We start from the raw sequence: 24505 nt of genomic DNA, 5'->3' as shown, positions 1-24505 counted from the left end.
GAAGAGTCTCTCCATCTGGAAATCTTTAACTTAATCTGAAAATACTGTTTCCATTTAAGGTAACATTTACAGGTTCTGGGGATTAGGGCTTGATATATTTGTGGGTTGTTATTCTGCCTATTACACTGAGGGTTGTTAGAAGGAGATCTGCTAAGGCTGGCAGAGGATTGAGCCCAGCATCTGCCAGTACAGAACGAGTAAATGTCAGTCTGTTTCCGCTTTTAAAAAGACGTTTCTAAGAAAGCCTCCCTAGTAGGACTGCTGTAAGGTTTAAAAAAGCACAGTTGTAACACGTAGCAGGGTGTAGGAGATCAAGGAATGAGATAAAAGCAGATCTACTAACAGTTTCTCTCGCTCCCACTACTTGGTTTCGCACTTCCTTCTATGCCGGCCGCCTCAGACCCCGCCTATTCACAGTCTAACCCCCTCCCAGGAGGATTCTCCACCACGAGGTCCCGCCCCCTTACGCACGCGCCCCTCGCCCCGCCCCCCTAGCTTGGCGTCCTCCGTCCGTAGTGTGTTGGAGGCGTGAGGGCTTTCGCGGGCTGTTCATTTTATTGCCCATCAAATCCTAGCCCATTTTATCCAATTATGTCTCCTTTTTCACCCTATAGTTTATTCACCCAACGAAGCTAGATTTACTGAGGTTAGTGGTGGCAACTTACCTGCTTTCAGCTGAGAAAAGAGAGGCGGAGCTTTTGGAAGAAAACTGGCGATATTCAAGACAGCCCGTACGAAAGGGGCCGGGTCCTACACACCTCGGTCGCCAAGCCCGGGCCAGCTAGCCGCGCCCAGGCCAGCTCGCCGCGCAGGCGCAGTGGGCCGGACTCGCCATGCCGACTGTCAGCCTGAAGCGGGATTTGCTCTTCCGAGCCCTGGGCCGGACCTACAGTGAGTGCACGTCCCGTAGCCTGGGCTCTGCGCCTCTCCTCTGAGTCTGGGACCCCCTGCAAAAAGGCATCGTGGCAACGTTCATGCTGCCCCGCAGGTTTTGGCCTTGGGCGTTCGAGTTCTAGATAGGGCATAAAGTCCCCGGCGGCCCTGCTGGGCCGATGTAGCCTCTGGGAACCGGTGTCTCCGTGGGTGCTATTGCATCACCGCACATGCTGGGCTCACTGTGTCATTCATTCAGCGATATCGAGCGCCTGCTGCGTGTCTGATGCCAGGGGATAGAATAGGAATGAAGCTCCGGGTTGCCTCCCGAGTGTAGTTCATTAAGTGCAATAAGAAGAGCGCTGTGGGAACTCCATTTGTGAGCAACAGGATGTGTGTGTGTGGGAGGGCGGCCTTCTTTCTTAGTTTTACTTTTATTCACGTTTACCGAGCGCCTGTTATGTGCCAGGCACTGTTCTAAGTGCTTTGGGAACACAGCGGTGCACAGGGCACATAAGGTCCACGTTCACATTCTGATGAAGCAGGCAGATAATAAAACTAGCATATTAATAAGATGATTTCGGATAATGTTAAGTGCTAGCAGGGAAACAAAAAAGATACTGTGCTAAGAACAGCATTAGATAGGGTGGTAACGTGGGCTGAGCCCAGAGTGACAAGGAGTCTTTACTTGGTGGGCTTAGTCTTCAGGCTACGCTTCATCTCTTCAGTTTTAAAAACACTACCAGTAAAAAAAAGGGAGAAATATTAAGTACGATTAGCAGTTACCCTATACGTGTAGCAGTTGAAGTGACATCTGCCATGTTCCATATCATCAGCTTGTGTGACAGCAGGGATAATTGGTTTGTGAGAGCTGTTTTTGGTTTTAGGGCTCAGTATAACAAAGGCCTAGTCGGTTTAACAGATACTGCTTCCTCCAATAAGATATTACTGTGAAAATAAAATTAGCTTTTTAAAACGTTTCTTAAGGTGCATTTTTGGATACTATGTGCAGTTGACCCTTGAACAATCCAGGTTTGAACTGGGTGGGTCCATTTAATAGAAGGAATTATTTTCAACAGTAAATACTAAGGTACTACATAATCCATGGTTGTTGAATCCTCCCATGCGGAACCCAGGAGGGCCAACTGTAAGTTACAGAGATTCTGGACTTGATGGAGGGCTGGGAACCTCTGATCCCTGCCTTGTTCAAGGGTCAGTTGTGTTCTTAAAGTGTTATTCTCCCTAGGGTTCTGCCCTAAGTCCCTGAAAATAGAGGTAATACTCTTGTCCTCTAAACAGGGCTCTAATTCCCTATACTTTTTATTTCATACTGTGCTTTTTTATATTTCTTATCCATCCTTCTAAACCATATTCTCACTAACTGTGTATGATATACCTGAATTACACAAGATGGTGTGTAGCAAAAATTTGTTCAGTACATCTATGATCAGTTCCCACCTGTGTATCTATATCTGGGTAAGTAAGAAATAAGTCAGGTTTTAAGAAATGATGATTTATTACCTGTTTACTGTCATCTGATGTTTTAATATATTCTCTAGATGCCTCCTCCCCTTTTCCATATTGAGAGAGATCAGGTAAGCTTGATTATCCATAAATATCTGTGGACTACTGACTTATTAAAATTTCAGTCAGGAAGATTGATGTTGAACTGTACTTCACATGGGTCAGAAATAATACTTACCATTAGTTCATATTTCACATGTTCTTCCTTGAAATCTTTTAAATGTAAATTAGGTTGAGGTCAAAGTTGGAAAAACATGTTTGGCAAAGCATCTCGTTTGCAAGCAGCGTGGATCCGGCTTGTTTCTTGCCCCCTCCCCCCTTTTCTGTCTTTCTGTCTTCCTCTTTTTTTCTTGTTTACAGGTAATGTCTCATTCCCTCTTTTCTATCCCCATTCCCTCTTTTTTTTTTCAGTCCCTCTAGGGCTTTCTTTTTGTCTGTCCTAAATTCCATTGTTTCATCAGTCATTGCCTTTCACCACTTATTTGCTTATCAAGGATAAGCAAAGGATATTTTTCAGGCTGCTTTTATTCTGTTCATTTTGCTCCTTTGGGGCAGTTTTGTCTCCTTAGTCTACCGTTTTTATCGCCTTTCTGCTCAGATGTTTTCCTCTTGCCACTCGTTTTTTGTTAACTGGTTTGTTTTCACTGTTCTTCAATTCTGGCCCTGTTCTGCCTTGGTGTAATTGCTGGCAATGTGGCCAGAGCCACCCGTGTATATCATGAACCTTGAAGATGTAGTTACTTAGGTGTGTCATTTTGTTAGAGGGAATCATTAATCATGATTTCATTGTTGATTCGTCCGTCTAAGTGCATGAAATACAGCTGAAAGGAATAAAACAAATTGTATGATAATTAGGACTCAGTAGAGGATTCAGTATATTTTAATGATTCTGTACAATTTGGTAAGTAACCATTTAGTTATCTATTACTGCATAATTAATTACCCCCAAATTTAGCAGCTTAAAACAACAGTCATTTGTTATATGTTTCTGAGGCTCAAGGATTGGGAAGTGGCTTAGCTGGGTGGTTCTGACTCTCACCTGGTTGTAGTGAAAGTGTCAGGACTCTAGTCATCTCAAGGCCTAACTGGGGCTGGAGAGTCCAATTCCAAGTTCACTCAAGTGCTTGTTGGCGGACTTCAGTTCCTTTCTGATTTTTGGTCAGAGATTTCAGTGCCTCCCACCTGGACCTCTCCATAGGACTGCTTGCAACATGGCGGCTTGTTTGTTCCAGAGTGAGAGGTCCAAGAGAGCAGGTAGTCGAGAGAGTGCTCCAGATAGAAGCCACAGTTTTTACTAACATCTCGTAAGGGATACACCATCCCTTGTCATACTCTCTAGGTCACACAGACCAGTTCTGGCACCGTGTGGGTGAAGACTACAAAGGGTGTGAATACCAGGAGGCAGGTGTTCTTGGAGGCCATCTTGAGGACTGACTACTACAGTCTGCCCTCTGGCCCCCAGTGATTCATGTTCCTCCCACATGCCACATACACGCCCTCCCAAGGCCCCAGGAAGTGTCATCCCATTACAGAAGCAGCTCAGAATCCAGAGTCTCATCAGCTAAATCAGGTCCAGTTGTGGATGAGGCTCTTTGGGTATAGTTCCTTAAGTACAGCTGCTTGAGTAGAATTACTCTTGGCCTGAGAGACTAAAGAGATGGGTTATCTGCCCCACCTGCACCTAACATACAGTGGTAGGACAGGCATAGGACATTCTTCTTCAAATGGGGAAAATGGGAGACACAAAGGAGTTATTAGTCCATGGCAGTTCTGAAACTGAGCTGGCAAATGTTGCATATTCTTGAGCAGATCCCAAGGCCTGGGATCATTGTCCATGGTTCTGCCCTACCTTCTAGGCTCTTGGTTCCACCCTCTGGGTGATCCTCATTATTTTATTTTTTGGTGAAAGAAAGCACATGCTTTACAGCTGATTAGTTTTCTTGGTCTACTTCCCACTAATAGAATTTTGGGGGCTCAAAGACTTCATTTTGTCCCGTCTCTGTCCCTTTCAGCTCCAGCTTGCCATGTTTCTGCATATTTTTTTTTTTTTAACTTTGTGGGTCTTTGGTCAATTTTGCTGGTTTCCACTTCATTAGTCAAAAGCCACACCACCCACAGATCTCTGAAATAAGCTGTTTTGTACCTTTTGCTGATACAGCTCTTATTTATTTTATTTTTTTTAATTATTTATTTATTTTTGGCTGCGTTTGGTCTTCGTTTCTGTGCGAGGGCTCTCTCTAGTTGCGGCAAGCGGGGGCCACTCTTCATCGCAGTGCACGGGCCTCTCACTATCGCGGCCCCCCCCCGCTGTGGAGCACAGGCTCCGGATGCGCAGGCTCAGTAGTTGTGGCTCACGGGCCCAGTTGCTCCGCGGCATGTGGGATCTTCCCAGACCAGGGCTCGAACCCGTGTCCCCTGCATTGGCAGGCAGACTCTCAACCACTGCGCCACCAGGGAAGCCCCAGTGCTCTTATTTAAGCTCAGTTGTGTGACTGAATAAATTTGTGAGGCACACCCTTATTTTCTTTATATGTAGTGCCTTTTGTCTGAATGAATAGTGCCTTTGATTTTACTGCGTCTTAAGATTTTACAATCATGCCCTTGATTCATCTTTTGACCACGTTTCCTGGAAATGCTCTGGGTTTGCTCTTTGATCAGAAGTCATTTTTTTTTTAACATCTTTATTGGTGTATAATTGCTTTACAATGGTGTGTTAGTTTCTGCTGTATAACAAAGTGAATCAGCTATACATATACATATATCCCCATATCTCCTCCCTCTTGCGTCTCCATCCCTCCCACACTCCCAATCCCACCCCTCTAGGTGGTCACAAAGCACCGAGCTGATCTCCCTGTGCTATGCGGCTGCTTCCCACTAGCTATCTATTTTACATTTGGTAGTGTATATATGTCCATGACACTCTCTCACTTTGTCCCAGCTTACCCTTCCCCCTCCCCGTGTCCTCAAGTCCATTCTCTACGTCTCCGTCTTTATTCCTGTCCTGCCCCTAAGTTCTTCAGTACCATTTCTTAGCATTTTTTTTTTTTTACATCTGGGGAGGCTGAGAATTCTTAAAACCATTAGGTCCTGGCTCCTTTTTGTTTAATAGTCTTTCCTTTAGTTTATCTCTTCTCTCACAGTCTAAACCAGGAGACACTTTCAGCACTGGTTGGAAAGGTTAGTTAAGTCACCTGGTTGAGTAGGTACCTTTTCTCCAGTCCCCATAACTGTAGGCAACAGTGTTGCTAAACTTTGCCTCTACATAAGAAGGATACCCGTTCTGTCAGTTTCCAATAACGCTTCCTCACTTTCCTTCATATCCTCACCGGCATCCTTATCAGAGACTGAGGCTTCTATTAACAGCTTTGTCAAGGCACTTTAGGTTTTCATTTACACTCTCAAAGCCCACCTCCTCCTGATTGCGAAGCCTTCCCCATGTTTTCCCGTGTTTTGTTATGGCAGCACTCTACGTCCAGTGACTAAAGTCTGTGTTAGTTATCTGTTGCTACATAACAAATTACTCCAGTACTTAGGAGGGTAAAACAACAAGCCTTTATCATCTCACACAGCTTCTGAGAGAGGAATTGAGGGAGGAGTGGCACAGCTGGGTGATCTGGCTCTGGGTCTTCCACCAGGTTGCAGTCAAGCTGTCAGCGGGGCCTGCAGTCATCTCAAGGCTTGGTTGGGCTGGAGTTTGCTTCCCAGCTCACTCATGTGGTTGCTTGAGACGTGAACAGTGTGAGTACCAGGAGGCAGGGGTCCTGGGGGCCTCTGTTACTTCCTGCCCTAGTGATACCCATTCACCCGCACAGGGGCCTGGGAGCCATTGCCCACGCCTCCTGCTCGCTCACTGTTCCCACCTCCCAGTCAGTCCTTGAGCCTCACAGATTCTGCCCCTGACGTTTCGCACATTCTTCCTTCTCCCCCAGACTCACTGCTGGCTGCTTTAACCAAGTCCCAACTGTCTCGCTTGTCTGTGGCAGTAGATTCTCTGCTCCAGTTTGTCCACCACCATTCTTTAAAATGCAGGTCTAATCATGCTATTTTCCAGCTGGAAATCCTTTAGTGTAACTCCCCGTTGCCTCAGGCAGGACGGAGGGCAAATCCCTTGGCATCTTGAGCTGACTTCTTTCTGCGTTTTTCATCATATCTCTTCCTGACATGAACCTCACGCTTCATTCATATGGAACGTCCCAAATTTGCCATGCGGTTGTCTCATTCCCCACAGTCCCTGCCTAATGAATTCATCCTTTCTGTGAAGCCTTTGCTGACTCTCAGTGGAGTTGATTGCTTCCTTTGTGCCAACTCGGTACCTTGCACTTAACCATAACTGTATTTACACATCTGGTTTACTAGAGTAAGGCATAGTTAAGGCAAGAATTGTATCTTATTTATCTCTGTAGCCCTGGCACCTAGTACAGTGCCGACACATAGTAGGTGCTCAATAAATGTTTGTTAAATTGAAGTTCAATGTCAGGAACAGGAATCTCATGACCAGCTTTTTACTAGAATATACTAGTAATGATGGTTTGTGTTCAGTTTTTGGTAACAAGGAAACCCTGACAATGCTGTATCAGGTAGCAAAGCAAAGTAGGATATAACTTAAAAGTAAGGAAGAGAACTATTAATTATTGCAGACCTACTATGTTTCAGGGCGCTATGCCAGGCCCATTATCTGCATGAACTCATTTAAATCTTTCCAACAGTTGCATGCTACAAATAAGTGGCTGTAAAATGCTACTTTATGGATGAGGCATAGGAATCAGAAAGTTTACATAAAGTTCCAAGCTCTCAACTGGTAAGTGGAACAGTCAGAGTTCGAACTTGGATTGACCTGGCTCCAAAGCCAACTGTCAGGCCACCTCAGAGAATTTTAAATGATGCGATTTATATGACATTATTCCTTTATGTTGGATCTGTGATTTGGAGCCTACTTTACATTGGATCCCTGCTTAGCAAGTTTTTTTCTTCCAAGTAAATGTAAACTCCCTAGTGCAGGTAACCTAATTCTGTAGCTGATATTAGATGAATCAGCCCTTTTTAAAATAGTTTTGGTTTTCTTAAAAAATGTTTTTTGGTCAAGCTTTTTTTGTTTTTAAATGGAGATATCTGATGCCTGATATTTAGTATGCTTGGTATAAGACGATTAAAAAAATGCAGTTTATATGCTATTTTCATTTGTACTAACAGATTAAAATTAGCAATCTCTTTTTTTTTTTTTTTTTCTAGCTGACGAAGAATTTGATGAACTATGTTTTGAATTTGGCCTGGAACTTGATGAAATTGTATGTATTGGATATTTATTTCTCTAATATTCTGTGTATAAGTTCGTTATATTTTATCTTTGTTACCTTACGGTTAGACTAAGATGGAACATTTGTGGGCCGTGGTGCTTTCTGTGTTAAGGGGCTAAGCTCTGGTTCCAAGAGTGTTACTTTGTGTAAAATCTCAAAAGGGGTTCATGCCTTATTCTGATACAGTACCCTCAAGTCATCATGCTAGTGCTGTGGAGGTGGATAGACCCTCTCAGGTAACCCCAGAATGAAAGCAGTCTCCCGGGCAGTGAGGTGCCGTTTGCAGATAACCAGATGGAAGGGGTCTGGGAGCAGTGGAAACTTTGCTTCAGCCAGAGTTGCTGTCTCCTTGGCCTCTGGCTCCCCCTCCTTCACTACCTCTGTGTCCCACCCCACCTTCCTCTGTGCCTATTTAACCAACGTTAATTCATTCTTCATTTATTACTCTATACATGGATCTTGTAAAATCATCTCCTACTTTTTGAAGAATTGCTTGTAAAAATAATTTTGAAACATTTTCTGGTCTTTTGATTGTATAATGATTAAAATGTTTAAAAAATAGCTTTATTTACCAAATATATTATTAGCAATGATTATGTACTAGAGACACTGTACTTGTAACTAAAAAGATATCTGGTAATTAGTATTACTTTTTACCCCAAGCCTTCTTGATCTGTTAAGTGTTTTTTTTTTTTTAAAGAAATCTCCATTTTAATTTTTATTTATTTATTTATTTATGTCTGTGTTGGGTCTTCGTTTCTGTGCGAGGGCTTTCTCCAGTTGTGGCAAGCGGGGGCCACTCTTCATCGCGGTGCGCAGGCCTCTCACTATCGCGGCCTCTCTTGTTGCGGAGCACAGGCTCCAGACGCGCAGGCTCAGTAGTTGTGGCTCACAGGCCTAGTCGCTCCACGGCATGTGGGATCTTCCCAGACCAGGGCTCGAACCCGTGTCCCCTGCATTGGCAGGCAGATTCTCAACCACTGGGCCACCAGGGAAGCCCCTGTTAAGTGTTTTATAACACAATAAGGTTAAAATAAACCTCAGACTGACAAAAACCTATATTGTTCTGCCTTGTTTTTCCTATTGCTTCTTAACTAATGTTGCAGAAAGTTTTTTTTATGTTAATGAGCATCCATATGCTTAAGAAGTCAGCTGAGATTTCTGTAGTTTATATTAAATTGTTATTAATTTTATTAGAACTCAAAATTATGCTTGAGGCTCTGTGATATCGTAAGAGCATTGGACTGGATATCAGAAAAATGGAGTAATAGTTCGAACTCCCACATTTACTAGCTGTGGAACCATGGACAATTACATTGCCTCTCTGGGCCTCCTTTTCATCTGTGAAATAAGAGGTTTGCATTGTATGATCCCTATAGATCCCTCTGGCTCTGAAATTTCTGTGGTCATTGATTGCCATAACATTTTTGTTAGCATTGACAAACCCAGTCTTCACATACGATCTTTGTATGAACTGAGATACTGAAAATGGAAGAAGGCTTAGGCAGCTGTGTCTTTTTTGCAAAGGAATTAGGCCATTTTTTTGTTTGAATGCCCTCTTTTCTCAGGTTCGCACATTTTCTTCCCTTCTTTATATGGGTCCCCCCTGAAATCCAGCACCCGCATGAGGTGACTTATCTTTCTTCACTAAAACGTTAGCAATTTTATTGACCCCTTTATTGGAACTTTCTTTACATTCTGATTTCTCCTCCTGCCTCTTCTCATATCCTCCCCCATCCCCCCCCCATTTCTTTTCTCCTCTCCTGCTCCCTCCTCTTCCTCCTCCTCTTCCTCCTCCTCTTCATCCTCTCCTTTTTTTTATTTTTAAATTTTCCCTAATTTAAAAAATTTGCCTCCTGAGTTTGAGATGGCCAGTGGAGGTGTTCCTTGGAGCCCAGAGTCAGTGAGCACTGTGAGCCCTGCGCGGTCCCAGCGTCGTATGGACTCTGTGATTCCTCGGGTGCGGCTCGGGCACGTAGTGCTTATGGACAGAAAGTGAATTCTTCTGCATGCTGTGCAAGTGTAGACTATAATTCTTTGGGCAATAATTTGAACTGCTCATATTTTGGCAGTGGGAGAGGGAGAGCATCATGTAAAACAAAAATCATCACATATTTTGATAGGAATTCATCAGTTATTTTAGCAGGTTATTGGTGGTAAAAATAGCAGGAGTTCCAGTTAAGTGAGAATTCCAGATAATTAGTGGGTAACATTAACAGTTGGAATATGGCTTTTAAGCATTTTGGTTGAAAATTTCTTCAGTATACATACAGTTCCCTGCTGTAGTAAACATAGAGAACAGAATTTAACTTCTTGGCAATGGTTGTTTTTAAGAAAATCTCTGTAGTGTGGTTATTGAGATAGTCTAAGCTTTTTGCCACTGCATTAAAAATTATTCTAGTGGTATTTCTTCTCTCTTTTCCCTCTTGTTTGCTTTCATTCTTGCTGCTCTGTACCTTTTACTGTCATTAGATTGCTTCCCATCATACCTATAATCCCTTCTAATTTACACCACAGCTTCTGATGATCTCCTCAAATGTTTTTTTTTTTTAATATTAATTTATTTATTTGGCTGCGCTGATGGTCTTAGTTGCGGCATGTGGAATCTTTAGTTGTGACATGAGGGATCTAGTTCCCTGTGCAGGGATCGAACCCGGGCCCCCTGCATTGGGAGCGTGGAGTCTTAGCCACTGGACCACCAGGGAAGTCCCCTCTCCAAATGTTTTTGCTTGTTTTTATAGTATTACTCTCATTCTCCTGTTGTTTGTAGGCTTGGGTGCCCATAGGATTTAGCTTTTTAGAGTCATTATCTTATAAAAAGTTGTGTATCTTTTAATTTTTTTTCTTTTTTTTTTTGTTTGGCCATGAGCTGTGGCTCGTGAGAGCTTAGTTTCCTGACCAGGGATCTAACCCAGGCCCTCGGCAGTGAAAGCGCAGAGTCCTAACCACTGGACTGCCTGGGAATTCCCAACATAGCTTTTATTTGGTGAATTCTCTTTACTTTGTCTCATTGACACTTTTGTTGTTGTTGCCCTATGTTCTTTTCGGTGTTTTCATTTTCTTTTAGATAAAGGATGGGCAAACTTTTTCTGCCAGATAGCAAGCTTTTGAAGACTGTATAGTCTCTGTCGCAATTCAGCTGTTGCAGCTTGTAAATAACAATAGGTAAAATGTAAATGAATAGGCTTGGCTATGTTTCAGTAACACTTTATTTACAAAAATAGGTGGCAGGCATGATTTGGCCCACTCTTTGCTTTAGATGGATTTCTGCTGCTCTGGAAAGAACATGAATAATGTAGTTACTACTTTATAGGGCTACTTTTTCAAAAGAATTTGGATTTATTTAGTTTTATTTTAATTTTTGGGTTTGTTTTAGACATCTGAGAAGGAAATTATAAGTAAGGAACAAGGTAATGAAAAGGCACAGGGGGCCTCTGATGTTGTTCTCTACAAAATTGATGTCCCTGCCAATAGATATGATCTCCTATGTCTGGAAGGATTGGTTCGAGGACTTCAGGTCTTCAAAGAAAGGTAAGGGAATCTGTTCATTAAATACCTGGCTAAGTTGGGTTTCTTTTTTCTTTGCCTGTCATTATCAGCAACCCTGTTTAAGTTTCTAGAAAAAAACTTGTTGGACAGGTACACAGCTTTAGGTCTGCATAGAGGGAGGATTGGAGCCTTTAGATTGTAGCCGTTTGAAAATTTGCCTGAATATTGAGTCATAGCCTGTCATTTTGGGAGCGTATTTTAAAGCTGGAGTGGTTAATGATTTTATGGTGTCTTAAAAAACTTTTTAATGGGTTCATGTGAGTTCTTTAGTAATCCAATTGGAATAGATAGTTTGTTGGGTTTGTTAAAGGCTGGGAGAAAAGTAGAGGTGGCACAACTATGTGCTGTTTTCTTAAGAATTCTGAGGAAGCTTGGGATTGGAGCCTCCTAACTGGAAAACTGAAGATCTTGTGATGGCTGTGGGCAAGTTAATTGACTTTTCTAGTTTCAGTCTCCTAATTTATACTGAAGAATATTTTTAAGTCCTCTTCCAACTCTTCATGTAATACATATAGAAAATGATGAACATATGAAGTGAAAAAGAGGTGAAACAGTAAAGCTATCAAAAATAATTGTTTTTTGTTTTGATTACTTATTCATTATCTCGTCAGTTGCAAAAGAGTAAGAGCCTCAGGCTGATGGGCTAGACTCTGGAACTGTGAGGCCTTCGGATGAGTGATGGCTGTTGATAATTAGGGATTTGGTTAATGTGGTTAAAATTTGGGGGTTGACCCAGTTGCTTCTCTGCATGACAATCAGATGTTTATATTTTAGGGTCAGGGATAAGCCCTTACAGTGTGTTTCCCAAACCTGTCTGATATGAATTTCTGTTTTTAATAGGCACCTCGTATGATTTTTATGATGAGACTGAATTAGGAAAGTGACTTAAAACCTTTGCTACTCAAAGTGTGGTCCATGGACCAGCATCATCTGTAACACCTGGGAGCTTGTTAGAACTGCAGCATTTCAGCCTCTACCCAAGACCTATTGAATCAGAATATGTGGTTTAACAAGTTCCCCAGTTGATTGTGGGCACGTTGAGGTTTGAAAAGCACTGACTTAAAACAGTAGTTCCCACCCTCTTCTGATGATAACAGTTACCTGGACTGTGCCTCCAGAATGTACTGTTTACCAGGCCTTTCCCTTGAATATCCTGATTCATTAGGTCCAGATGGGACCAGGCCATCTGTATTTGTCATAAGCCCTACTTTTCTTAGAAGCTCAAACTCTCATGGTTGGAGTAAAACTTCAAGGTGATTTAATCCAGCCCCTCAGCTGATGTTTAAATGCCCCCTATACAGCTGCTTAGTTAAAGGTTTTCCAGCCTCTGCCGGGACTCCAGTGATAGGACACGCATTACCACGAGGCATCCTAGCCCATTTTTATTTTATTTTCTTTTTAACAGATTTATGTTATTTATTTATTTATTTTTGGCTGCATTGGGTCTTCGTTGCTGCGCATGGGCTTTCTTTAGTTGCGGCGAGTGGGGGCTGCTCTTCGTTGTGGTGCGTGGGCTTCTCACCGCGGTGGTTTCTCTTGTTGCAGAGCACGGGCTCTAGGCACGCAGGCTCAGTAGTTGTGGCTCACGGGCTCTAGAGCTCAGGCTCAGTAGTTGTGGCTCACGGGATCTAGAGCGCAGGCTCAGTAGTTGTGGCGCACGGGCTTAGGTGCTCCGCGGCACTTGGGATCCTCCCGGACCAGGGCTCGAACCCATGTCCCCTGCATTGGCAGACGGATTCTTAACTACTGCGCCACCAGGGAAACCCCTAGCCCATTTTTAGACATCTAGAAATGTTAGACAGTTTGTTAGGTTTTGGGTTGTTTTTTTTTTTAATACTCAGCCCAAATTTGATTTGCTGTAACTTTAACCCATTGTCCTAGTTCTGTTCATTTTGTGTACTTTCTATACACAGAATAAATTAGTTTATCGAATGTTTTGGTTAATAATGAGCAAGTTTGTTTTAATATTTTAGGATAAAGGCTCCAGTGTATAAACGGGTAATGCCTAATGGAGAAATCCAGAAATTGATCATCACAGAAGAGGTAATAAGGATCCATTCTTATTTTTCTTTTAAAAACATCTCTTTCGTGTATATCTCTATAAGGTGGGACAAAGGTGACCCTTCTGCCAAATGTAGTTTTCTTTGATCACTTGCTAAAATGGATGTATATTTAGCCTCTAGCTCTTAAAAATTGTCATTTCGTTTTTTACCAAGAAGTGAAAGGGAACACAGCATCTGTTTTCCATGAATAATTTTGGAAAGTAACATCCAAATGTTTGCTTAAAATACATTTGACATATAATTGTTTAAATTGTGGTATATTAATAAAATTTAGAAAAAATCTTTTGGGGAAAGGCTATTTTGGTAGAAATATTAACTACGAGCAAACTACTTAAGGGTTAATTCTTTTCTCAGTAATTCAGTAAATTTTCAGAGATCTTGCTGAAATGTAAATTGCATGAGGACGGTGACTTTGTCTATCACCACTATATCTTACTGTTGATTGAATGAATGAATAGACACTTGTTTGAATGAAAATTTGTGACAGCTAACTCTCTATTACAAGATGATATTACAAAGAAAAGCCTTAATATTTACCATCTCTAATGATATAACGAATTTCAGACAGCTAAAATACGCCCGTACGCTGTTGCAGCGGTTCTCCGAAACATAAAGTTTACTAAAGATCGATATGACAGCTTCATTGAACTTCAGGAGAAGTTACATCAGAACATTTGCAGGTTTGTGGCGGCATCTTCTCTCTTCCTTGCCTCCCGCTCTCCCTCCTCCTTCCTGTCCCTCCTCCTTCCCTCCCCTTCCCTTTTCTCTTCCTCTTTCCCTCCCTCTTTTCTTTCTTCCTCCACTGTAGACTTTTTTCACAGCATTTCTAAATTAATCATACGTGGGAGTAACAAGAGTTTAAAGTTAACTAAATTTAAATTTAAATAAGTTTAAATTTCACCAAACAGCTCTTTGTTACTGCTTATAGATAGTGTATCCATGGAGAAATAAAGATATATTTTGAGTACTATACAGAGAAGAAATATCTAGTCCTAGAGATTTTCTTGGTTTTTGTTTTTTGGTTCAAATCATTAACAGTGGATTATACTACTAAATATTAAACCATGGTAATTTGAAGTATGACTTATTTTAAAAATAGACAAAAATTTTTGGCTTGATCTAATTTTTTGAGTGAATATAATTATAAATCGACAGGTGAAACTTGAGACTTTTAAATAACTGAATTTTCTTATTCTGTCTTTGGCATTGCTACACATCATTTCCCATACAGCTCCCTTTAGTGTGGTGATCTTCAAACCTATATAATTGCTGAACTCCTAAAGGTCGAGGAAGGTAACAATGGGAGTCCTCGAACTAATTCCAGTATTTCAAAAATCCTAATAGAAAATATATATTTACTGATGATAAGAAATGTCAGCCTTTAGCTAACATACCAAGTTTTTTTGTGTTGGTACTAAAATATATAAACGTAAGTTATGCTAGTCAAAGATATGATTAACAGTTATATATGTCTTGAGTAAAAATGGAAAAAATTTTTTATATTTTAATAATTGCAGTAGTTGCAATTTGGTAAACTATGGAAACTAAAAGAGCCTTTTGTGTAAGGGATGGTCTAGAGACAGGGTTGGGGGGACCCTGGGCGTTTTCTTCTGGTGTGAAAAATATTTAAAAAATAAAATACCTGTGGTTAAGCTCAGGAGGTTTCTTTTTCTTGAAATATTTTTGCATACATCGTAGAAGAAACTTTTTCTCAGATTCTGAATAACATTTATTCCAAGTTCTTTAATAAAAATAATCTATTTGTCATCTTGCAGATATGTTATTCTTAAGCAAAACAATAAGAATTTAAATATAGTTTCAAAATATAGGACAAGATAGAGGATTTCTGGCAAGCACTGATATAGCTAGGAAGTGCTTGAGCCCAGTTACCTGTTCTGGTCATTTGAAGAATCTAATTTTTATCTATATTGGAAGGCATTTCCTTACTTAATTCGACTTTAAGCTCTGTTTTATGCAGTATTTCTGGAAATCATGAGCTTTTTCTAAGGGGAGAATGAATCACATCCTAATACTCTGGTGTGCCAGAGTCAGTAAATCCTAATTTGCGTTTTTCAAGAGATATATTTATTTCATTTAAATTATAAAATTTACTGGCATAAAAGTTGTTCATGATCTTCCCTTATTATCCTTTAATATCTGTAGTATCTGTATCAATATCACCTCTTTCATTCCTGTGTCTTCTCTCTTTTTTCCCCTTGATCAGTGTAGCTAGAGATCAGTGTACACATCAGTTACTTCAGCGTGTATCGTTGTGTATCAGTTTTCAGAGAACCAGCTTTTGGTTTCATTGACTTTTCTCTGCTTTTTTCCTCTGTTTTTCTGTTTTCGTTGATCATGCAGTGTTCTCTCGAGGGTTAGTTAGTCCTTACTACTGAGGCAAGACCTTGTTCCTGTTTATCCATTGCCATATGAAGAGTGAGGTTTTCAGACTGTGTGAGCACCGTTGCCTTGGATGGTTCTTTCCCTGGCCTTGGCTGGTTTCCTCACATGCACACACTGATTAATACTCAGCTGAATTCTTGAGGGGGCCCCTCTGCAGATCTCAGAGTTCTCTGTCTGAGTAGCTCTGTCCTCCCCAGTACTCTGTGCAGTGAACTCTGGCCGTCTTTGTCTCCCTAGGCTCTCAGCTGTGTCTCTTCAACTTAGGGAGTCCACTGGGCTCTAGCCAGACCCCGTATCCTGCCCTGTGGCTTGAAACCCTTCCAGGCAGTCAGCTGGGCAGGCGTAGGACTCGCCTTATCTGTTTCCTGTCTGTCATCTGCCCTTCATAGCCTGATCTCCAGTGCCAGCCATGGAAACTGTCATCTTATATGTTTTGCCTCTTTTGTGATTGTATCAGGCAAGAGTGTAAATCTAGTCTTTGTTACTCCATCTTGGCTAGAAGGGTCCAGTGAACTTTTTACTTCAGTTATTTTATTGTTCATCTCTATAGAATCTGTTTGGTTCCTTTTTAAAAAGTTTCTCTTTTTTTGGCTGTTATTTCCCCGTCTGTTCATTATGTGTATATTTTCCACATAATTCTTGAATGTTTTTTGTGGTGGCTTTTTTTTTTTTTTTGGTAGTAGTAGTAACGTTTTAAAAATCTGTGTGGTGATTTGAAAATCTGAGTCATCTTAGCATTGATTTTTATGGGTTGGTTCGTGTGGAGTATGCCATGTTTCTCTGTTTTCATATGCACTGCTTTTTGATTGCATAAAGAATATTTTGTTATGTAAGAGGCTCTTATTTTGCTCTTTTTCTCTGAGAAGTGGTTTCTGTTGCAGGCAAAGGGTCTTGAATACTTAGCCTGACTCAGACTCGAAACATTTGGCTAGATGAGACCTCTGCAGTTGGCAGCAGCAGAGTTTTCTGCCCAGTTCTTTGAGCTGCTGCTTTTTCACAGCAAGACTTTAATAAAATTTCTGCCAGTAGAATAGGTAAAATCTTGATTTCTGACTATTTTTTGTTTTCATATCTTTTTATATTTGGGATATTAATCCTTTTCTGTACCTACGTTGTAGACCTTTTCTCTCAGTGTGTCTTTTGACTTTTGGGGTCTTTTGGTTGTATAAAGTTTACAGTTTGGATATAGTCAAGTTTGTCAGTCTTCCTATATGACTTTTATGTTTTGTGTCTTAAGAAGGGATGTTCTACTCCACGGTTTTAAGCATTGTTCTCCTATATTTTCTTTGAATAATTTTTATGGTTCAGTGTGTGTGTGTGTGTGTGTGTGTGTGTGTGTGTGTGTATGTATGTTTGCCTTTTGTTTTTCAAAATGCATAGCTCTTTGATTAATCCGGAATTTGTTTTTTTGTGGTTTGAAGTTGAAATTTAGTGACATTTTGAGGTGCTGTTTCAGGATTAAGAAACCAATATTAATGTCCAAGAAAACATGGACTTTCTTACCTATGAATTTGTCAATTATTAATTTATCTAAACTTACTGAACCATGTATATTTCTACCTATGCTAGTATATAAACATGTAACTCATTGAGTAAAGTAACATCTCCTTTAGGCTTGTCAACAACTCTGTTCAATTTACCCATATTTATTAAAGTTCTAGTCACCTGTCTTGGAGTTTGACCAAAAAAAATTTTTCTTTTAATTTATTTTATTCAGTATAGTTGGTTTACAATGTTGTGTTAATTTGAGGTTGACCAAAATTTGTTTCTTACAAATTTTAAAAACTATGTCATAGTTCATGTAATATGGACTTTAACACATCCCTTGATTACTAATTCTTTTATCCATTTGATATTTAATTGTGGTTATGCATACATATTCGAATATATGTACACATAGTCTAAAACACGTTTTAAGAATTCTTTAGAACATCATAAATTCTGACCAGGTTTCTCTTTTTGAATTGTCTTTTGGAAAGCTTAGAGCCAAATTTGTGACCCTCTGTGATAAGACTGTAAGCTTTGAAATTCTAATTTAGTATCAACATTGTTTCTGGCTTCGTTTTATATCCCTACTTCTGTTTCTTTCTCTCCTACTTTGTATCTTGCTTTAAGTTCCTAAAATTACCTTAAATCCCTTACAGGTAAACTGTAGAACAAATGAAATTAATAGCTCTTGAAATTTCCTTACATATTAAATTTTAAGTATAATTCACAGTCCTTAAAACTAAATAATTTCCATTAATAAAGCAATATAGCTATGTGACAGGAAATTTAGGAAAATATGGAAAAGCAAAAAAACACAGGAGTTTTTTGGTAGTTTATTCTAATTTAATAAAAGATTTATGTTTACTTGAGGACACTAGAGGAAATAGATTAAAAGAAGGTAAAGGGTATGTTGACTTTGAAAACGTCCTAATAACATAGTACTAGGGAAAACATAGTGGAAGGGATTTACTTCAGCTGCTGAAATAATGTGTTTGAAGTAGCTTTATATTTATATTTCTCATAATTTTTAATGGTTGTAAAGGTGCTATATAGTAGTAACAGGCTATTTTAAGGAAGTGTCTAAAAATAAAAAACCTGTACTCTATGTTATCTTTAGAGTTTCTGCTTTGAGATATTCAAATCGTTTTCTGTTTCTCTTTCTCTCTGTCTCCACATTTAGGAAAAGAGCCTTGGTTGCTATTGGTACCCATGACTTGGACACTTTGTCAGGCCCATTTACTTATACTGCGAAGAAACCTTCCGATATCAAATTCAAGCCTCTAAATAAGACCAAGGAGTATACAGCCTGTGAACTGATGAACATATACAAGGTAAACGTTCTTTTATGTTAATGTAATAGCTCTGGATAAATCATGAAATTCCTCCCAAATCAAGTCTTAATTAGGGCAATAAAATGAGTGCTTGAAAAAATAGCAGTGTCTGGGCTCCAACCCAGAGATACTGATTCCTTTGCTCTAGAGTGAGGTCTGGGCATAGTTTTGTTTATTATTACTTTTATTTATTTATATATGTATGTATGTATGTATGTGTGTATGGCTGTGTTGGGTCTTCGTTGCTGTGCGCAGGCTTTTCTAGTTGTGGTGAGCGGGGGCTACTCTTTGTTGCAGTGTGTGGGCTTCTCATTGTCGTGGCTTCTCTTGTTGTGGACCACGGGCTCTAGGCACGTGGGCTTCAGTAGTTGTGGCACGCAGGCTCAGTAGTTGTGGCTCGTGGGCTCTAGAGCACAGGCTCAGTAGTTGTGGCGCACAGGCTTAGTTGCTCTGCGGCATGTGGGATCTTCCCAGGCCAGGGATCGAACCCATGTCCCTGCATTGACAGGCAGACTCAACCACTGCGCCACCAGGGAAGCCCTGTTATTACTTTTATCCTCTCAGATGTTTTTAACGTACAGCCAGGATTGAGATCCATTGAAGTAGGTCATACCGCATTGTAATATTCGTATTTAGGTATAACTAAAACTCATTCAAATATAAGGAACAATGAGATTTAGCTAGTTTTTTTGTAGCATGCACTATTAAAAAGCATCTGCCTCCCACGATTAGCACTTTAGAGTCCAGCAGTGAAAGTGAATTCAGTAGTCACTTTAAATTGCATTTAATAAATAGTAAAAGAGGTGGGTATCATTTGGAAAAAGCAGCTATTATCATTGACCTGATTTGCAAGTGATTTCTTCCTATTTATCTAAATAGTTTTGTATGGTTTGTGTTTTGCTTAAGGTGATTCAGGATTACTCTGCAAGTCTGTTTTCAGTCTTGAAAAACGGTTGCGGTCTTATCTTTCCCCAGTAGGAAATGAGGCTGTATAAGGATTCTGAGATATTAGTTTACATTAGAAAACATTATACATTTAAAACTTTGGGGGCTGTTTTATTGTTTTTCTGATTTTCCCCCCTCTTTTTATGCTAGGTAGGTATGTAAACTAATTACGGTGACAGAAATAAAAAGCTAATTTTGTTTGACTTAATTTTTTTTCAGACTGACAACCACCTTAAACATTATTTACATATAATTGAAAATAAACCTCTGTATCCGGTTATCTATGATAGCAACGGTGTCGTCCTTTCAATGCCTCCAGTCATCAATGGTGAGTTATTTCTGAAGCACCATAGGTTTTTGGCTGTTTCCCTCTTATTCTTTATCATTTCTGTGGAATTCTCAATAGACTTGACTGAATCAATCAGACGACTCAATCTGAGAATCTCAGGTCTTTTGTGGATTTTATTGTAATAGTTCTTTTCATTCATTTTTCAGTATTTTACTGGTGATTTTTATGTAATTTATAAATGTATACATATTTATAAGTTTATAAATATTTTCTGGTGCTAGTCTCTGGATTCTGTCATATTCCTCCAAAGGATGTTGATATTTTGGTTTTAGCAGGTAATTCATTTAGTTAAACTTAAAGTCAAATTCTGTCTGGCCTGCTGTTTTATAGTTAAATTAAAATTTTAAAACTGAATTTTTTTTTTTTTTTTTAATTAATTAATTTATTTATTTATGGCTGTGTTGGGTCTGTTTCTGTGCGAGGGCTTTCTCTAGTTGCGGCAAGTGGGGACCACTCTTCATCGCGGTGCGCGGGCCTCTCATTATCGCGGCCTCTCTTGTTGCGGAGCACAGGCTCCAGACGCGCAGGCTCAGCAGTTGTGGCTCACGGGCCTAGTTGCTCCGTGGCATGTGGGATCTTCCCAGACCAGGGCTCGAACCCGTGTCCCCTGCATTGGCAGGCGTTTTCTCAACCACTGCGCCACCAGGGAAGCCCTTAAAACTGAATTTTACCCTCTTAACTCCTTTCTGAAGCTTTTGTTGAAGACGCAACTTGAACGTATTTACAAAATTTAGTGATGTCAAAGCCATAGATGTTTGCTCTTCTGGAGGTGAGAAGGGGGTTCAGTTGATTCATGATGGGAAGGAGACTCTTTTCCTCCTCAAGATCTTGGACTCTAGTACTCATAGTGGGCTTCGGAGTGAGCCAGATCCAAACCCAGATCTTAGCCTTGCCGCTTAATAGCTGTGATCATGTTCAGTGAGCTTAATCTCTGAATCTTAGTTGTCCTGCCTGCAGCCCTGTCATAGATCGTGGTGAAAATGAGATGAGACAACTTCTGTTAAGCACCCTACGTGTGGAATGCACTCAGTAAAGCCTTGTTTTTATTTTATCTTTATTCTCCAGCTTATAATGGGAGCTTAGAATAAAAGTTGTGTATCTCCTTACCTCTGAGGTGTCAGCTTATATTATGTTCTAAATTAAAATGTAGTTTCTGTTTTGTAGAGCTTTTTCTTGCACTTTTATTTCTGAAACTGATTGTTTTGTCATTATTGTTTTGTGTTTGTTGCAGGAAATCATTCCAAAATAACAGTAAATACTAGAAATATATTTATTGAATGCACAGGGACTGACTTTACTAAGGTAAACAAAACTTTTTTTCTATTTTTGTACTGTCAGGGTAGATTTTTACTTCTGGGCCAAGACCATGTGCTAAACTTTAAAATATGTTTATTTTGTAGGTGGGGGCATACTTTAGCCATTTAGAAAATTAGAAAGAGGTAGCTCTTCTGTACTTTGGTTAAGGTGATTTCATTCAGTTGACAAATGTTTAGTGAGCACCTACTATCTTTCCAATGCCATGAATTTAATAATGAGTTACATGTTCTTGACCTCAGGGAACTTGTCATCTTGTGAGAGAATTAGCCAAATACATTACTGTAAAACAGAGAATGGGATATACATTATAATGCCATCTGTATAAAGTGTTCATCTTAGTTGGCTTAGTTTGAATGCTGACTAATTTCGTACCTTTGTGTACTTGGTAAAAAAAAAAATTAAAACCAACTGGCTATCAGGTTTTATTTAGCAAATTGATAAAGGGTTTATACACACAAAGATGTCTAGAATATGTAGAATACTAATCGTTCAGTCACTTTTCATCACTATATATTAGATTGGATTGTTATGAAAGCTTTTTTTTGTGGCATATTTTTTCTTTACAAATGTTAAGGAAGCCATAGAGTGAGGTGGCAATTAAGCAGATTAAGAAAGGTAAACTTGAATGGCAGAAGGCTGGAGTATAGAAGTAGGGCAGATAAATGGCATTCACATACATCTTACAGGATTGGAGATCATTGTAAGATATTTCATTTATAACTTTTATATACCATATGTGCCTTCAGAAGTATTGTCAGGGTAATATAGCTTTTCCTGTTAAAAACTTTTTTTAAATTTGCACATTAGCAGACCTTGGATATCTTTTCTGAAGCTTGTATATGAGTGAAGTATGTATAAAAGCAAAGCATATATCCCAATAAGGTTACTGTATTTTTTCTTTTAATTAAAAAAATAAATTAACAAATCTATATGGCCTTCACTATGTACCAGGCATTGCTCTATGTGTTTTATACACACACACACACACACTCATACTCTTAATCCTGATATTAACCAAATGAGGTAGGAACTTTTATTATCTCTACTTAACAAACTAACAAAGGTACAAAGACAGTAATTAAGTAAGGGCAAAATCAGACTGCTAGTAAGTGCTTGGGCCAGGAGTCTGACATCTGGCTGCAGAAACTTATGAGACTGATAAGGTTTACCGCCGTAGTTAGCCATCTGTCTTTCTTAAAATTTGCTCAACCCAAGGGAGGGGGTGGGGAAATAGATGATTTGTCTCAGTCATGGATTGTAACTGTCAGAGAACCGCATAAATGCAGAACACCTGAACATAAGGTCAGGGCCTCTCAAGCTCAAGAGTTTTTACTCCACTTCTTTCTTTAAAATTTATATATACAGATACAGTTTTAGATGTTTGGAGACTAAATTATATTAAATATTAATTCATTTCCAGCTGATGGAAGAAAGTATATTTATGGGTTACCATAATATTTGTTTTTCTCCTTTGCAGGCAAAAATAGTTCTTGATATCATTGTTACCACGTTCAGTGAATATTGTGAGAATCAATTTACGTAAGTTCGTTCGGCATCTTTATCGATGATGGCCTGTTGTTCTGAAGTCAGAGCACTAAGGCCTTGTGCTAAATATAAAGATGAAATATGTGGTTCCTGTAACTAGAATATATAATCTCTTTAGGGAGCTTAGACATGAACAAATAATGTATAAAGTAAAAAGTGATAAGTACCTTAAAAAGTTTCAGTGATGGTCTGGCCGTCTGTAAGGGCAAGTTACTGCTAGCTGGGGCAATCTGGGTAGACCTCATGGAGGCAATGAAATTTAAGCTGTATTTAAGGATTTGAGACTGAGCATGGAGAAACAGCAGAAGGAACAGCTAAACAAAGATAGAGAATCATATATAAGAGCAAAGCATATATCCTGTATATACTAATAAGACTACTGTATTTGTTCCAAAGCTAATTTTTTATTTAAAAAATTGCTTATCAAACCTATATGGCCCTTACTGTGTACTAGCTTCATAGTTTATTCTAGAGTATTATAATTCAAAATAAATGTATAACTGTAGAAAGCATGACTGAAATTGTATGGGCAGTGTTGGTTATTTTTTTAAATTGATTTGCATTTTAGTGGTTGTATCAGTCAGCTTTCAATGTGTAACAGCGTGACCCTGGTAAAGCCTGGAATGTGTGTGTCCGTATTGGCAAGGTGTTCATCAAGGATGCATGCTTTGCAGGACTGGAAGATAAACTTATCAAGTGGGTGCTGCCTGAAGAGACATGGGAGCCACAGGAAATGGAATAGTAATGTTGTGTATGGGAGGATTAATCCAGACAGCAGTGTTGGAATGTGAATAGATTGAATGTGTTGAGGCTGCAGTTGTAGACCAAGTGAAAGTTTTGTCAACCACACACATTTTTAGAATTTATGGCCCTTTTTTCCCCTTAAGTTTTATTTTTATTTATATTTAATTTTATTTCTGGCTTTTTGTTTTCAGGGTTGAAGCAGCTGAGGTAGTTTTTCCTAATGGAAAATTACATACCTTTCCAGTGAGTATAGAAGAAGTGACTTGATGATGATGATGACTTTGACAACAGCAGTGACGTTAATAATAATAATAGCTATAGAGTGCTTTTGGTCTTTCTATCTGTGCATCCACCTACCTACATGCCAGGCACTATACTGTGTGTATTACATGGATTTAATCCTCACATTCACCCTATGAGGGTGGGTGCTATCATTAGGCCCTTGACCTTGAGATGTTAAATAGCTTGCCTATTACCATTCAGTGGTGGAGCTAGGATTTAAGCCCAACACACTATATTATACCACACTTCACTCCCAACCCACTACATTATACCACAGCATTATATGGCCATAATTCCTGTGGTTTATTCCCTTATTAACTAGGTACCTAGGTAATTTATAGTTTCACCCCTTTTAAGGTTAGTCAGCCCTCCAAACCACTGGACTGCCAGGGAAGTCCCAGTAGCAGTTTTTTAAAAAATTGATTTCAATTGCTGTTATCAGTTAGCTTTTGTTATGTCACAAACCACCCCAAGATTTACTAACTTCAAACAACGATCATTTGTTTATGTCATGATTCTGGCGGTCAGCTGGGTAGTTCTGGTCGGGACTGGCTGGGCTAATCTCTGCTAGGCTCCAGCTGGTTGGTAGGCTAGCGGCTGGATGACCTGGGGTGGCCTCACTGACTTGTCTGCGTCTTGGCAGTGAGGTGAACAGGCCCGGTGCCTCTCATCCAGCAGGCTAGCTTGGGCTTCTTTACATGGTGGCGGCTGCACTCAGGTGATAATGATGCTTCTGCTCTGAGAATTGCGTTTTGCATAGCAAGCCCATTGTCCTTACCTGAGTCCAAACAGGTTTTT

At 39.7% G+C, this 24505-nt stretch overlaps 1 protein-coding gene across 5 annotated transcripts in view; it reads left to right on the top strand.

Annotated features, from left to right (window-relative positions):
- The first annotated feature begins 756 nt into the window (after positions 1-756).
- The window catches only part of FARSB (phenylalanyl-tRNA synthetase subunit beta), a 68731-nt gene continuing 44982 nt past the window's right edge, over positions 757-24505 (top strand). The window contains exons 1-11 of one of the 5 annotated variants that reach the window (XM_036857627.1): positions 815-891; positions 2433-2468; positions 7627-7682; positions 11166-11222; positions 13214-13283; positions 13868-13983; positions 18375-18525; positions 19690-19798; positions 21051-21121; positions 22614-22675; positions 23617-23668. In XM_036857627.1, the coding sequence (XP_036713522.1) occupies positions 2433-2468; positions 7627-7682; positions 11166-11222; positions 13214-13283; positions 13868-13983; positions 18375-18525; positions 19690-19798; positions 21051-21121; positions 22614-22675; positions 23617-23668 (780 nt within the window). In that variant the 5' untranslated portion in view covers positions 815-891. Of the gene's footprint in view, positions 892-2432; positions 2469-7626; positions 7683-11067; positions 11223-13213; positions 13284-13867; positions 13984-18374; positions 18526-19689; positions 19799-21050; positions 21122-22613; positions 22676-23616; positions 23669-24505 lie in introns of all 5 variants that reach the window. The other 4 variants (XM_036857626.1, XM_036857628.1, XM_036857629.1 and 1 more) reach the window with 4 other exon arrangements.

This window comes from Balaenoptera musculus, chromosome 7, assembly GCF_009873245.2.
Source record: "Balaenoptera musculus isolate JJ_BM4_2016_0621 chromosome 7, mBalMus1.pri.v3, whole genome shotgun sequence".
Classification (NCBI taxonomy): domain Eukaryota; kingdom Metazoa; phylum Chordata; class Mammalia; order Artiodactyla; family Balaenopteridae; genus Balaenoptera; species Balaenoptera musculus.
The sequence above is the reverse complement of the archived record's forward strand: the minus strand, read 5'-3'. Positions and strand labels throughout refer to the sequence as shown.